At 43.6% G+C, this 13,201-nt stretch overlaps 2 protein-coding genes across 11 annotated transcripts in view; both read left to right on the top strand.

The window, feature by feature from the left end:
* Nucleotides 1–4,657, top strand: part of MYO9B (myosin IXB) — a 45,688-nt gene extending 41,031 nt beyond the window's left edge. For 5 of the 9 annotated variants that reach the window (XM_076359622.1, XM_076359623.1, XM_076359621.1 and 2 more), the window contains 6 exons: nucleotides 707–838; nucleotides 1,800–1,923; nucleotides 2,394–2,441; nucleotides 2,947–3,086; nucleotides 3,383–3,510; nucleotides 3,660–4,657. In XM_076359622.1, the coding sequence (XP_076215737.1) occupies nucleotides 707–838; nucleotides 1,800–1,923; nucleotides 2,394–2,441; nucleotides 2,947–3,086; nucleotides 3,383–3,510; nucleotides 3,660–4,099 (1,012 nt within the window). In that variant the 3' untranslated portion in view covers nucleotides 4,100–4,657. Of the gene's footprint in view, nucleotides 1–706; nucleotides 839–1,799; nucleotides 1,924–2,393; nucleotides 2,442–2,946; nucleotides 3,087–3,382; nucleotides 3,523–3,659 lie in introns of those variants that run through there. The other 4 variants (XM_076359627.1, XM_076359628.1, XM_076359626.1 and 1 more) reach the window with 4 other exon arrangements.
* Nucleotides 4,658–5,185: 528 nt separating this feature from the next.
* On the top strand, nucleotides 5,186–10,668 carry USE1 (unconventional SNARE in the ER 1). Of its 2 annotated transcripts, XM_076359179.1 has the most exons (8): nucleotides 5,186–5,313; nucleotides 5,562–5,611; nucleotides 6,085–6,163; nucleotides 6,694–6,846; nucleotides 7,080–7,098; nucleotides 7,832–7,862; nucleotides 8,106–8,268; nucleotides 8,500–10,668. In XM_076359179.1, the coding sequence occupies exons 1-8, from the start codon at nucleotides 5,212–5,214 to the stop codon at nucleotides 8,680–8,682; spliced, it is 780 nt and encodes a 259-aa protein (XP_076215294.1). In that variant the 5' UTR covers nucleotides 5,186–5,211; the 3' UTR covers nucleotides 8,683–10,668. The 2 variants fall into 2 exon arrangements, with proteins under 2 accessions (XP_076215294.1, XP_076215295.1); XM_076359180.1 differs by lacking the exon at nucleotides 6,085–6,163 and having other exon boundaries at nucleotides 6,694–6,817.
* Nucleotides 10,669–13,201: the final 2,533 nt, after the last annotated feature.

Consider the following 13,201-nt stretch of genomic DNA (forward strand, 5'->3'; position numbering starts at 1 on the left):
CTTTTTTGAGTCCCTCTCGGAAGCTTTCTGAAAACTTAAGCCCCTTGAGTGTCAGTGTAGGGATTGTGCTGCTGGTTTAGAAATGAAAGAATTGAAGTTGATAGTTGTGCTTAAAAACAGGCGCGTGCTTACTTCTACCATCTGGTGTATTTGTATCAAATCGGGTAAGAACAACTTTTGAAGAAAAGGTGGATCTGAAAGACTTGGTGAGTCGTCTGAACACCAGGATTTATATGGATGGGTACATAGTGAACTGAGGGTGTTAGCGTACTTGGTAGGGTCTGTATAAGGATTATAAACGCTTGCACATATGCTAGTCTTGGGAGCAGGGATAGATGGTACTGGTAAAGGGGCTGCTCTTACCCAAGGAACTTGAGAATTTTCTGAGTGGCCCTCTGAACCACCTGAAAAGGGATTATGAAAGAGGAGGCACTGAATCACCAGAAATACTTTGAGAGACTACCAAACTAGCTTAACCTGGGTGGCTTCCTGTTCCCTTTTTTTAATGCATGAAATTTTGTCTACTTAGTAGGTGTGAAATAATTTTAAAACACTTCTTTGAACACTTCTCTTGTACATACTTAGTTCCCTAGAGGCCTCCTTGTATGTTGTTTGGGAACTCTGGCAAAGTTTGATCAGATTGCTAGTATTCTAGCAAGGTTCGCTTAAAAAAATCTTTTTTTTTTTCCTAAACATTGAATTTCAGAGTGGCTTTGATAGAAGATGTCAACCGTATGTCACCCAATGCCTTGGCCATTGTTTTTGCTCCATGCCTCTTGCGTTGTCCTGATACTTCTGACCCTTTAACCAGCATGAAGGATGTTTCAAAAACAACCATGTAAGTTTTAGCAGTCTGCTGCAAAGTAGTACTTTGAAATATGATGGAAGGCCAGTACTACTACCTGCGTTTGTTACAACCTTATTCATATCAAGCTGAGAAACTGAGGGTTAAGAGTTGCTAAATTCTGGCTCTGCTGGTGCTGCCAATTTATATGCTCTTCTCTGACTCCTTCCACCTGTCTCAAGTTTACAAAGCGTAAAGTAGGATGACTTATAAGTCTTAAATATCAGGTTTGTATTTTACATCAAGATAATGTTTTTGGGGGATTGTACACTAATCGTATATATTGCTGAGATAATAATAATAATAACAAAGTAGGATATACAATTAAACTCTCTCCTGCATACTTGGAAACCCCTGATAATTTCTTCTATGTTGTTCCTTCAATTGAAGAAGGTTCTGTCCTTGATCCTCTCTGTTCTCCTCACCCTCCAGCAGCTCTGGCTCTCTGAATGCCCCTCGCCATCCTCACTGCATGGCTGGCCTTGCATCTGCCTCCAATGAAAACAGTTTGAAAAATTACAGCTTTTTGTAACTTCTTACTCACCCGTGGGGCCACAGAGGTGGAAAAGGGCAGTTGCAGACTCGTTCTGTATCTACCAGCCTGTGCCAGCACAGGGAAGACAGGTAGAAGCAGCAGAAGCAGTTAGCAGCCATGGTAATGTCTGTTTGCTTACCATTGTTGTGTACAGTCAGCATGAGAGGCTCAGGTTATCCCAGGAAGAACATGTGCCGTTACCTTTAACAGTCTGTCCTGTTTTGCTTGCCGTGTTGGACTCTTCACCCTGTTACCATGCAGTGCTACCCCTTGTAAGGCATGCATTGGGAGACTGATTGCTTGCCGTGTGTGTGTGTGTGAAACATCCCCAAGCCAGGAGAGGCATCTCATCCCACCATGGTTGTCCCCAGAGCTTTTATAGTATGAGGCTGCTCAATAAACTCTTGCCCTTTTGTCCAGGTGTGTAGAGGTGCTCATAAAGGAACAGATAAGGAAGTACAAGATAAAAATGGATGAAATAAATCAGCTGGAAGCAGCTGAGAGTATCGCTTTTCGACGACTCTCATTGCTTCGGCAGAATACGGTAAGTGTTGAAATAAACCACAGAACCACACCATCCAGTGGAAAGCGTCCCACCAATTTCTTGGGAAGGGATGTGCAACTTATTCCTCCTGTCCGTCCTATTTAGTAAGTCAAAGATCAATCGCAAGATAGGAAGAAAAGGATTTGGACTTGCCCAAAGCTGTAGGTAGAAGCTAAATATACAGCTGCACTGGAGTCTGTCTGATAAATGAAGGGTGCGGGGGTGGGGATCCGCTCTTGTAGCGGTCAAAATCTATTCCCATATAATTCAGTCAGTAGAACGAAGATTGCTGAGTCTCTTAGATGGCAAAGGAGTTCCTTCACTCCAGAGATGGATGGTGGACAAAAATATGCTGCCTTCTATTAGGGCAAATACACTTTTCTCTTTTGTTTTTGTTGTACTGATTAAAACAAACCAAACTCTGTCTGATCAGAAGCCACATAGTGAATTTGGTCTTCATCTCTCTCTAGCTCTGGCCTGTAAAACTTGGGTTTTCTTCCCCTTATGAGGGGATGCTGGTATGTACACTGCCTGTGTTAAGAGTGCATGTTTTTTTTCTTACGGTACTATTGCATGACTAAAATACTTACTACATGTATTGTAACTTGGTTTTAAACACTCTGAACAATCAAGACTGCATGTATTGGTGCAACTTTCTCCCCAGACTGCATGCAGTGCTGCTGACCTATTCTGTCATGACTCTGGTATTTTATAGACATTCTGAATGTAACTTGTATTGGATGTAATAATATTACTTACAAGCGATTACTAAAACTAAGCTGAGGCTGGCAAATCAAATTACTATGCTTCAAAAAAGGAAACAAAACCTAGAAATCAGGTGAATAGAAAAACTTCTATTACCTTTGGAAACATTTGTATGGGTAACTAACAGCTCTTCATCAATTCCGTCAGCCCTCCATTTTTTGGCCTACTCATTTGTCTTCCACCCTGCAACTAGTAGACAGTCAAGACTTGAGTAGCTTGTCATGACTGAGAAGTGTTACACATAAATTTGTCTTGCAGAGTAAAAGCTCACAGGTCAAAGGAAGTGACAGTGGCAACTCAGAACTGGACTCACTGCATGAAGAAGAGGAAGTTTCTGAAGCTGATAACCGTGAAAAGGAGATTCTCATTGATCGCATACAGTCAATAAAAGAAGAAAAGTAAGTCACAGCTTTGAAAACCCCTTATCTCTGCAGGTCATGCCCTTTGCAGTTGGAGGTAATACAGATAGGAAAGCAGTGTACTTTTTGTCCAAAATGATCTAGTTAATTATGTTCTGTAGGCCTTTATGAAGGTGAAAAGGAAAATGCAAAGGACTAGCTGAGAGAAAATACCATGAGAATTAATATTCAATGACTACGTGCAGGAAGGTTTACCTCTGAATACAAGCTGCATAAAGTTGCTCGTATCAGAGACATTGTCTTTCTAGAGTGCTACAATCTCTGTTTTGATGTAGGGAAGATATAACTTACCGGTTACCTGAGCTTGATCAGCGAGGCTCTGATGAGGAAAATGTAGACTCTGAGACCTCAGCAAGCACAGAGAGCCTGCTTGAAGACAGAACAGGACGGATGGATACCGAAGGTCAGTATTAAGGTAGTGTGTGTTTTTTTTTATTCTACATCTTTCGCTGCATACAGCCAGGTGACCAGATGTTATCTGGTCACAGTTGCTTGTATCAAGTTACATTTTTATGCATGCTTTCAGTATCTAAGTATCTTGTTTCTTTAAAGCAATTATTGGATTACATTGCTGTGCTCAGAGCTCCAGTATGCCTGCCAAAGACATTTGCAAAGTGCCTTCTCTTTTGCAAACCTCTTCAAACTCTTCCTCTGCATCCCTGGCTTCAAGACACAGATCGTCTTTAACACTGTCCAAGATTAAAGTGCCCCGTCGAACTCCAGTGATGCCAACAGCAAATATAAAACTTCCTCCTGGGATTTTCAAATGTACAGAATCCCAGGGCAGGATTTCGGCTAACGAAGAGTCTCAAATAACGGTGAGACGAAGGGAGCAGCCAGCAAGGCGAACTGATAAAATCCACTCTGTATACATTGCACAAGGGTCTGCAATGGCCCACGCTCAGGAACTCTTGGATGAATACGAACCTACAGCAAAAGTAAAACGGAGGTTTTCGGACCCTTACTCTCACATTCCCTGTATAGAGAAGTGAAATACTTAAGCTCTCTGGACTTTTTTGAAGTTGACTGCAGCTTTGGCTTTAACCCTTTGAAGGCTGTGAACTTGTTCATGTTCTTTTCAGTGGCTGCTGGGAAGGCAGCCTGGAAATGTGCAGTACTGTGAGGGTTAAGCAAGGTTGTTTAAAACAAGTATTCTTCACTTTTAATTTAAACCCTGCAAAGAAAGTAGAACGTAAAACTTAGGTTGAGTAAAATACATGGGTTGAGCGTACAGGAAAAAAGTCCCCTGATTCTGCTGCCATGCCTTTTTCCATTTGCCTTACAATGGACTCTAATGGGACCAACAGTGAGTTTGGGTTAATTTTTTTATGTTTTTATGACAACTCTCTGTGTGGTTGACAGAACTGTTAATGTTGTAATAGCCTTAACTGAGACCAAAATATATAAAAACGTTTATTAATACATTGCACTTTTTAAAAATACACGTGTTAGTTTATCAATGTCTGTCTTGTCTAATGAACAGTTTCTTCTGACGGAATTGCGTATCTTTGTCAGTACTTCACAAAGCATTGGGAAAGCTCTGTGCACGGAGGAAGCACTAACGACAAGCCCGGGGTGTCACCTCGGAGCATTTTGGTGCTCTTGGAGCAGATGCACAACCCAGCACGGAGCCATTAGTGCTGGATGCTTGTGCTGTGCCGAGCTGCCTCATCCTCCCCAGGCTTCGCATCTGTGAAGCAAAACCCCTGAGGGTGAGGTGCGGTCGTACATAAAACGTTTTGAAGCAGCAGGCTCTGCACCAGCCCTTGACGGAATTGGTCTGAAATCCCTGGTCTGTCGGCCCTGCTCCATGCTGAGGTGAAGGAAGAGCACGGCTCAGGCGTGCTCAGTCGCTGTCTCCGGCGCTGTGGCGATGCCATCACAGCACTGCCACAGTGGTCCCGAGCAGCAGCCACGTCTGTGGACGTGCGTGGGGCTTTTTGGTTTGGTTTTGGGGTGGGGTGTTTTGTTTTTTAAATAAAACGGCGCTCAGAGCGCTGCACCGTAAACCCCGCCAGCCCTGCCCTTCCCGGCGCCCCGCCCCAAGATGGCGCCCGCCGCCCGGAAGTGGTCCTGAGGCAGGTTCCGGTAGCGACCGTCCGCCATGGCCGCGACGAGGCTGGAGCTGAACCTGATGCGGCTCTTGAGCCGGTGCGAGGCGCTGGCGGCGGAGCGGCGGGACCCCGAGGAGTGGCGGCTGGAGAAGGTGAGGCGCGGCCCGGCCTTCTGGGAACGACGCTCGGCGGGGGGAGACCGGCCGGGAAAAGCGCGCGGCCTGGGAGCGCCCTGCTCCTCTGTCCCCGCAGCAGCGCGGTTCGGCTCCTCGAAATAAACCGAGGTAGTGAGTGCTGTGGAGCGTTACAACTCCAACCTCGCTCTCAGCCGTGCTGCAGCCTCTGCCAGACAGAATGTTTCTCCTTAATGCTGTCGCTTAAAGGCTTTTTTTCTCCTCAGTACGTGGCTGCTCTTGAAGACATGCTCCGAGAGCTGAAGAAGCAGTCCAAGTGAGTGGCTCTCTGAAATCCTGGGGCGGGCGGGTGTCTTTTGTGGTTTTGTTAGTCTTACACGTAAGACGGACATCGCCCGCAAACACCGCAGCAGTGCGTACGCTTCCCTGTGGAAGTACCTGTCGGTGGGGGAGAAACTGTGCCCGCAAAGCAGCTACGACACAGCCCTGCGAGGAGCTGTGCAACTCCGTCATGTTCTCGGATACATTTCCCTAAGTGTCAGCCTTGGCCTTGGGCAGTGCCCGTGCCCCTCCGGCATGCTGCGCCCCAAGCTGTCAGTGCCTTGGAAAAGGTGATTTGCAGAGGGTTGCAAGCATGTTCCTAGCCTGAGGCTACTTCTGTTAGAAGACGCTTCTTTGAAGAACCCTGTGTTGTTTCTTTTTTATTTTATTTTGTTTGGAAAGTCACCTGAACAATAGAAAATGCTGATAACTTCTGGTTTTCGTATTATTATCTTTCAATTCTGATAGCAAGCCAGCCCCAGAACTGCTGAATGAATACTCTCGCAAAGTGGACTTCCTAAAGGGACTTTTAGAAGCTGAAAAATTGGTAAGATCTACTAGTTCAGCTTGAAAAGACTTAAGTGTTCTCTGCTTATATTGCCTGGTTCCTATGTTTGCCTTTATCTTATGTCTCAAAATAACACTTGTTAAAATCTTATCAGGCAGTCCTTGTAAAAATGTGAATAAATATATTGGATTTTCATATTTTGTTAAAGGGGAGCATTGTATGATATCTGAAACTTCTTTCCTCCTTTTCAAAAGCAAAGTACCTCTTGCCTACATCCTTCTCGCTTCTTTGATGTGAGATACAGGGGCAGGTACTGTCTTTTATACTGTCCTTTAGGCCTAACACCTCTTTTGGATGGTACCACGTGCATCTGGAGAGCTATGAAATGCCAATAAGCTGTACCGCAATTAGCACTGACTGTACCCGCACTGTTGTTCAAACCACAACAACTGTTCTGTGGGAAGCAGCTGTGGAAGTGCTCCCTGCATCCTTGTTGGTCACACACCCAGGTGGCCTCACGCTGCCGAATGTGATATTCATGACTTTTCATTGCTTCTTCCTACTCGTAGTCTTCATCAACTGAAAAGGCTCTGGCAAATCAGTTCTTGGCTCCTGGACGTACCCCTACAACAACCAAAGAGAGAACCCCAGCTACTAAAACAGTTCATCTGCAGACAAAGGCTCGTTGCACAGGCAAGATGAGGAGTGAGCTGCTTGGTACAGTATGTTTTGGTGCTGCTGCTTCTTTACTGCTGGTTTATAGATTGTCTCTTGTTGCATTTGGCTGCCTTTGGTGGCTGTGCCCTCAGATGTGTCCTGGGCTGGGTGGGGAGTCACCTTTTTCTGGTTTGGATAGTTTAAATACTGGGCACAGGCACTATGCTAGGCCTGGAGGACTGTCTTTTACCACTGGCCCTTTGTAATCTTCTGTCTTGTTTCTCTTTCTGCCTCCCAGGATTCCTTGGCTATCGATGGTGAGTTTAATCTGTTGTTTTCTCTAACTTCGGTTAACCTGAGTCTCGCAGGGAGAGAAGGAGGAGGTCAGGTATTAGAGATTAGCCAAAATGCGCTTTTAATTTAGCGGCTCACTTCTTTTCAAGACAGCAGATTTAAAAAAACAAACAAACCCAAAAACCCTAACAGATTAAAGCCTAAGTGTTACCAGTATGGTAGCAGGGACTTGCAAGAACCTATTTTTCTAGAATTCGTACAGAAACAGACATTCTAATTATAGAATTAGCAAGAACAATTTACCTTTATTGTTGCTCCTGTTCTCTTCTGCTCTGAGCAAATCATGTGATTTTAGGCGCTTAGAGTAGGCGTTGTTCAATTCCTTTTAAATATACAGCCCTGTTATTCATGTAGGGAACTGGTAGGAATTAATTTGTGGTTTCCATAGCTACTGTTACAGTAGCTGGAGCTAGGCTAATCTAACGTGTCCTGAAAGAGAACACCAAGACACACGGGCTTAAACCATGCCCTCAGGGTTATGATTCATCTGTTTTTTCTCTCGACCATACGTTTGATGTTGTATGTTGTCTTTTCCCTGTGGAAAGCAGGTAGGCATTTGAAATCCATATTCCCTGGGGTAGAGAATCAAGTAGGATTTGGACATCTGAAAATCCCTTACAGAAAACTTGTTTCTTCAACCTATGATTGCGTTGGAATTTATAAGGTGCTAAAACAGAAATTTAACTCTTTTTCCAGATTCTGAGGAGTTAAACATAAGGAAGCGGAAGTAAGTCAAAACTTCTCATTCTGATGCTCAGTGTTTTGGGAACTGCTTTCCCAATGACCTTTAAATCATAGATGTACTTCTATTTGGATGAAGTGCCTGCTGGTAGAAACCTAAATATAATGACTTCAGCTGATTTAACTGTTCTTGTTGTTGCATCAGAGTTGCAGAGTCTGGGGAGACCTTGGGAGGTCAACCCACAGGGAAATACAAATCCCAATTTTTTTTTCTCCTGTGCTCTTGCAGAGGCCTTGCATCTGATGAGAAGCAGTCAGCAATCGAGCTGGATGCTGTGTTACAGCACCATCAGGATATGCAGGAGAAGTTAGCTGAAGAAATGCTAAGTTTGGCTCGCAGTCTCAAAAACAACACTCTGGCTGCACAGAATGTGATAAAACAAGATAACCAGGTAGCGCATGTTAAAGTGCTAAGCTCTCAATTTTGCAACCCAGAAGGTTAAAGTGCTAATATGTTAAATACTATACCTATAACTTGATTCTAGGTGAGATTAGAGTGGGGAGACTTCGAGGCCATACCTGTCTGCTTCTGTAATGCAATTGAACCTTTTCTCTGTTGGAAGAAACAGTGGTCAGAACTTTCAAATCTGAGTTTGAAACCGTTTGTTCTCTTTGCTCCCCAGACACTGTCGCATTCTCTCAGGATGGCAGACCAGAACTTTGAGAAGCTCAAGGATGAATCTGACCGCCTTGAACAGCACGCAAAGAAATCAGTCAACTGGCTATTATGGATAATGTTAATTGTAGTTTGTTTTATATTCATCAGCATGATTCTCTTTATCAGAATTTTCCCCAAACTAAAATGATTTTGATTTTTTGGGGGTTTTTTGGGGGTTTTTTGTTTTTGTTTTTCAAAACTGCCAGACGTGCAGTTGGGAAGCTCAGCTGGTATGATAACTGTCAGCAGTCAATTTCTTTGCCACCTATCATGTCCTTAAAGAGGCTGTCCAAGGCCTACCCTTGCATTTCTTGTGCAATCACTGGATTCAGTGAAGGGTTTCATGGGGAAGGCTTTCTACACTTGGATACTTGGTTACTTTTTTTACTTAGTGAATATTGTTGCCTGTTGAGGGGAGAACTGGGATAAAGATGGCAATTTACACTGAGCGGCTAACAAGCTCCTTAGTGGATAGATACAGTCCTGTTTTTAAGGCAGCTGTGGCAAATGTTACAATTCCTAAAAGGCGTTTACTCAATACGAATATAAGTAACAGTTGAAGTCTTACAGTTTTTCCTGTCTTTACAGCTTTACCGAACTGAAGTAGGACCTTGCTGCCAACAGGATATTTAATTACAAAGTTATGTACGTACACAGCTGTAGGGTGTAGGAAGAGAATGCTGTCACTGAGTTGCTTGCCTGGCTCAGATTCAGAGAGTATCAACAGGTAAAACTATTCTCAGGCTCACCTTTTTCCCAGATGGGTATTTGAGACTTTGGACTTTTCAACCTTCTTCAGTTTAGACTTACTGTAGAAGGGCCGAAGTCGCTTGCTGTTGCAATGTTTGCTTCCCTTTTTGCATGCGCAAATGTTCTCACTTACTCATTGTCTGTTATGTTGATGCTGTTGCATCAGGAAAACACTGTGACCCTGGCACCGTAGAATTGTACACACAGTACTCTCTGTATGGTATAGACCTCACCTGTACATTTTTTCACTGTAAGATAAGGGCAAAGGAAGCTGGTGTCTTCAAGACAGAAATAATTTAAAAAAAAAAAAAAAAAATTATTCAGCCTTTACCTTTTGAGACAAGTTATTCTGGTCAAGAGTGTTCGTTTCAAACTTGTATTCTTAAGGGGTCACTACAAAAAAGCAGAGATGAAATAAACTAGAATGAATAGTTTTAAAACGCTGCTACTGCTAGAAAAATTTAGAGCCTGCAGTAAAGCAAGGTTTGTTGTGACAATGTAAGAGCCATTTTTAAGTGCTTGTGATAAGCTAAAAGCCAACCATTCTGCATCTGTGCTGTCGTTTCTGGAGTGATACTCTGGAAGGTGTTGGTGTTCAGGCATACACAGTTTCACGTTGAGGAAGTGAGGAGCAGCAGATGACCCCCAAGCGTTCTTTTGCCGTTCCTGTTGCTGTTTTGAACCACTAGATGGGGTGTTTTAGGCCTGTCTGTCCGGTGATCTCCACAGCAGCCCTGGGTGAGAGGAAGGTGGGGGCAAGAGCTGTTTGTCACAACAATTGAGTTCTTATGAAAATCCGACTGCTGCTTTGAACGCATCCCGGAGTAGCAGGCTCTGTTTCAGAATTGTTCTTTGTTCTTTACAAAAACAGCTGTGTTAATGAAGACTGTTAACATTTTTTACATAAAGTACTTTTGTTCGTTTAACAGGATGTTTGCAATTTAGCATGCCATTCACTTATGTATTATCTAATGAGCGATTATACTAGGAAGTACAGCTTTTTCTTCTAGCTACTCATCTATGTGATACGCTCATTCTGTTCAAGCGAACTTGTTACCTTGAACTTGATAGAAACTTATAGTTGTAGCAATCCATTTATGGACATTTCTACTTTTCCCAGAAGTTTTTCTTCAACTGTAATGTTTGATGTTTTACTGTGCTTCATTAGTGAATGCTGTGTCACCAAACTATTTTTTAATTCTAATTGTTTACTACTTTCCCTGCAGGCATTTTTCAGTGCTGAGCTCTTAGAGCAGAGGTTGAATGTAGTGCTGGAATGTTTTTTGTGTGTGAGATATTGGAATGATACAACATTAATGCTTCATCGTCTATAACATTTTTCCCTTTATTACTTGAAATAAATTTTTCTTTCCAGCTTGCAAAAGACTTGATGCATCATTGCAAACAAGTTTAAAGCTGAATTTTGCTATCAGCCATGTGTTGGCTATAACTTTTTGGCACTTAGAAATCAGAAGTTCAATTGGAAAGACCTGAAAGAGAACTACTAGTGATAGCTTGCCCCCAAGAAAATATCCATCCCTCCAAGTCAGCGGCAATTCCTTTACAAAGAAGCCTGCTTAGGAAATCAGTTCAGAAACACACGCTATTTAACTTTTGACTGTTGGCATTTCATGGGTGTTTGTTATTTTGAAGGATGACCTGCAGAACTGAGATTGAATCCTGTAACTACTAACACCTTTTGTGATACCTCGCATGGCCGTTGAGCATAGTGCCTCCAGCGCTGCACTGAGCTTCTGGCTACCTCTGACCTGGTGGAAGAATGTTACCTTCTGCCCTGGCAAACCAAATGCATTAATTGCCTCAGTGGCCAGCAATCTCCGTGCACACAATGGCTGTTTTGTCAATTGGCAGTTGCTGTCTTTGCTTTTCTTGAGTTCATTTAGTAATTGCAGTCATTCAAAAACACTTTGAAGATCGGTGCCAGTAGTATTTAGAATAAACAATCACTCAAGGCTTTGTGACATTTCATAGATGGAGTGACAGTTTTTATTTTTGACTAATGTATGGGTGGTGGTGGTTGTACGATCTGCTACTTTAGCCCTCGGCTCCATTTCATAGCATGGGGCTCCAATGTGCTTCTCTCTACAGAATAATGTTATATACAGAAATAGCTTTCTGTGTGAGTTGCAAACATTGTGAAGTGAGAATTGCTTAAGTTTCCCAAAAGCTTGGGAAATCCAGATGGAGGGATATTTATCAGGCACAGGGCTGGGCCTTGGTTGGCTTCTTGGCAGACTACCTACTTTCAGACAGCAAGGGAAAAAAAAAAAACAAAACAGACCTTTTGGAGACTTGGGTTGTGTCAGGCCGGTGAATGCACCATTTCCGAGCCTGGCAGCAACAGTAACTATGGGTCAGTCAGCTTTTCTGGCAAACATCCCTGGTGACAGAGACACCTTATAATACTTAATGTTTAAGCTGCGTCCTCAATCACAGCTAGATTTGATGTTTTGGAAGGATTTTTACAGTAGATAGGCTGTCAGTAAGGATGTGTGAATGGCAGGAGCAGAACACTGTGTACAATGGCTCCTGTGTCTGGGTAATCTCAGCTTGTTTTGGGCATATGTTCGCCGGGCTGTACAAAGCCTCTGTGTACCAGACTTTATAGGCTGTGAGCAGTTTTCTAAAACTGGCAGTTACTCTGCCAAAAGAGGGTATCTTTTATAAGGGTGAAAACGATGGAGTGGACAGACCAGGGTTCTGCTCCTGACTGTTCACCTTGTGATACCGGGCAAGTCACCTCCATTCTCATTGTCTCTGCTGTAAACCTGAAATGAAACCCGAGAATCAAAGTCTTATGATTAATAGTTACAAGCATGAAAAACATTTTAACCATGATGATAGAACAGATAGGAGCAGAAAATAATAATCAAATTTCTTGGTCTACAGCAGGGTGCTGATGCCGTTCCAGAGTCCAGTGCAGGGCTGGCTGGTAGCTCTTGTCCTGATCTGCCACATTGCTGAGGCTTGGTGTGCACTCTCCGTGTGTTCCCACTGAACAAGAGTGACATTAAAACCCGACTTAGCTAAATCAATACCACCTGTCACATGACACGGCTGTGACATTTCTGGCGTGAGCACTACCTCCTAATAGGAGATGGAAGTGGGAAGCAGCCGCAGCTAGTGAATAATGGATTAGATATGCCTGATTTGTAACATTTACAAAGAAAGGGCGTGTCTCCTAGCTATAGAACAAACTGGTTATCAAAATGGGAACTAGAAGTTCTGTGTCGTCCGAAATGCAAAACGTGGGATAAAGCAGTGTGGAGCACACAGTTACGGTTTGCTGAATTCCCCTATGTTGCCCAGAGGGCTGTCCCTCCAAATTTGACTCCGGATCAGCAAAAACATGCATTAGTGTAAAGAAATAAAAAAAGAGACAAGGGGGGGGGGGGGGGCGGGTAGGGGTGGTGAGCTGGAGATCAGAACTGGTGTAGCCAGTTGGTCGCCTGGAGCACGGCATGCCCATACTACGTATTAGAGAGTGACGCTGCTGCAGCCACTAACTCGCATGTGGCTGCTGATAGAGAACAGCATGCCTGGCAGCAGCGGAGTAGGTTGTGCAAACTAGATGTGGGGTTGGCTTAGGTGTACTGTGAGAAGCTGTAGGAAAGAATGGTGGACGAGGAGGCTGGAGGGGACTGAAGGCCAGATATAGATCTGTCTGGCTGTTTCGCAGCTGAGCCCTGCATGCTAGACACAGGTTGGGAACACCGACTGTCGTGTGGTTCTTGTAGCAAGCAAGAAAAACCTAGGTTCTTTCGAGTTGAAAAGTTTGGTGCTGAACTAGAACAAAAATGTTCTTACGAGGAATGGAAAGTAAGTCCAAAATTGCATCTGCCTCTGTGACATCCAAAACCCAAACTGAACAAAACCAGAAACTGGACAAAAAAAAA

Source organism: Aptenodytes patagonicus, chromosome 25 (assembly GCF_965638725.1).
Source record: "Aptenodytes patagonicus chromosome 25, bAptPat1.pri.cur, whole genome shotgun sequence".
NCBI lineage: Eukaryota > Metazoa > Chordata > Aves > Sphenisciformes > Spheniscidae > Aptenodytes > Aptenodytes patagonicus.

What these genes read in the sequence shown, in the direction of transcription:
- USE1 (XM_076359179.1), top strand. Translation starts at nt 5,212, where the DNA reads ATGGCCGCGACGAGGCTGGAGCTGAACCTGATGCGGCTCTTGAGCCGG. An exon ending in TTTTAGAAGCTGAAAAATTG is followed by an intron (nt 6,164 to 6,693) that starts GTAAGATCTACT and finishes TCCTACTCGTAG; the next exon opens with TCTTCATCAACTGAAAAGGC. An exon ending in TTAAACATAAGGAAGCGGAA is followed by an intron (nt 7,863 to 8,105) that starts GTAAGTCAAAAC and finishes GTGCTCTTGCAG; the next exon opens with AGGCCTTGCATCTGATGAGA.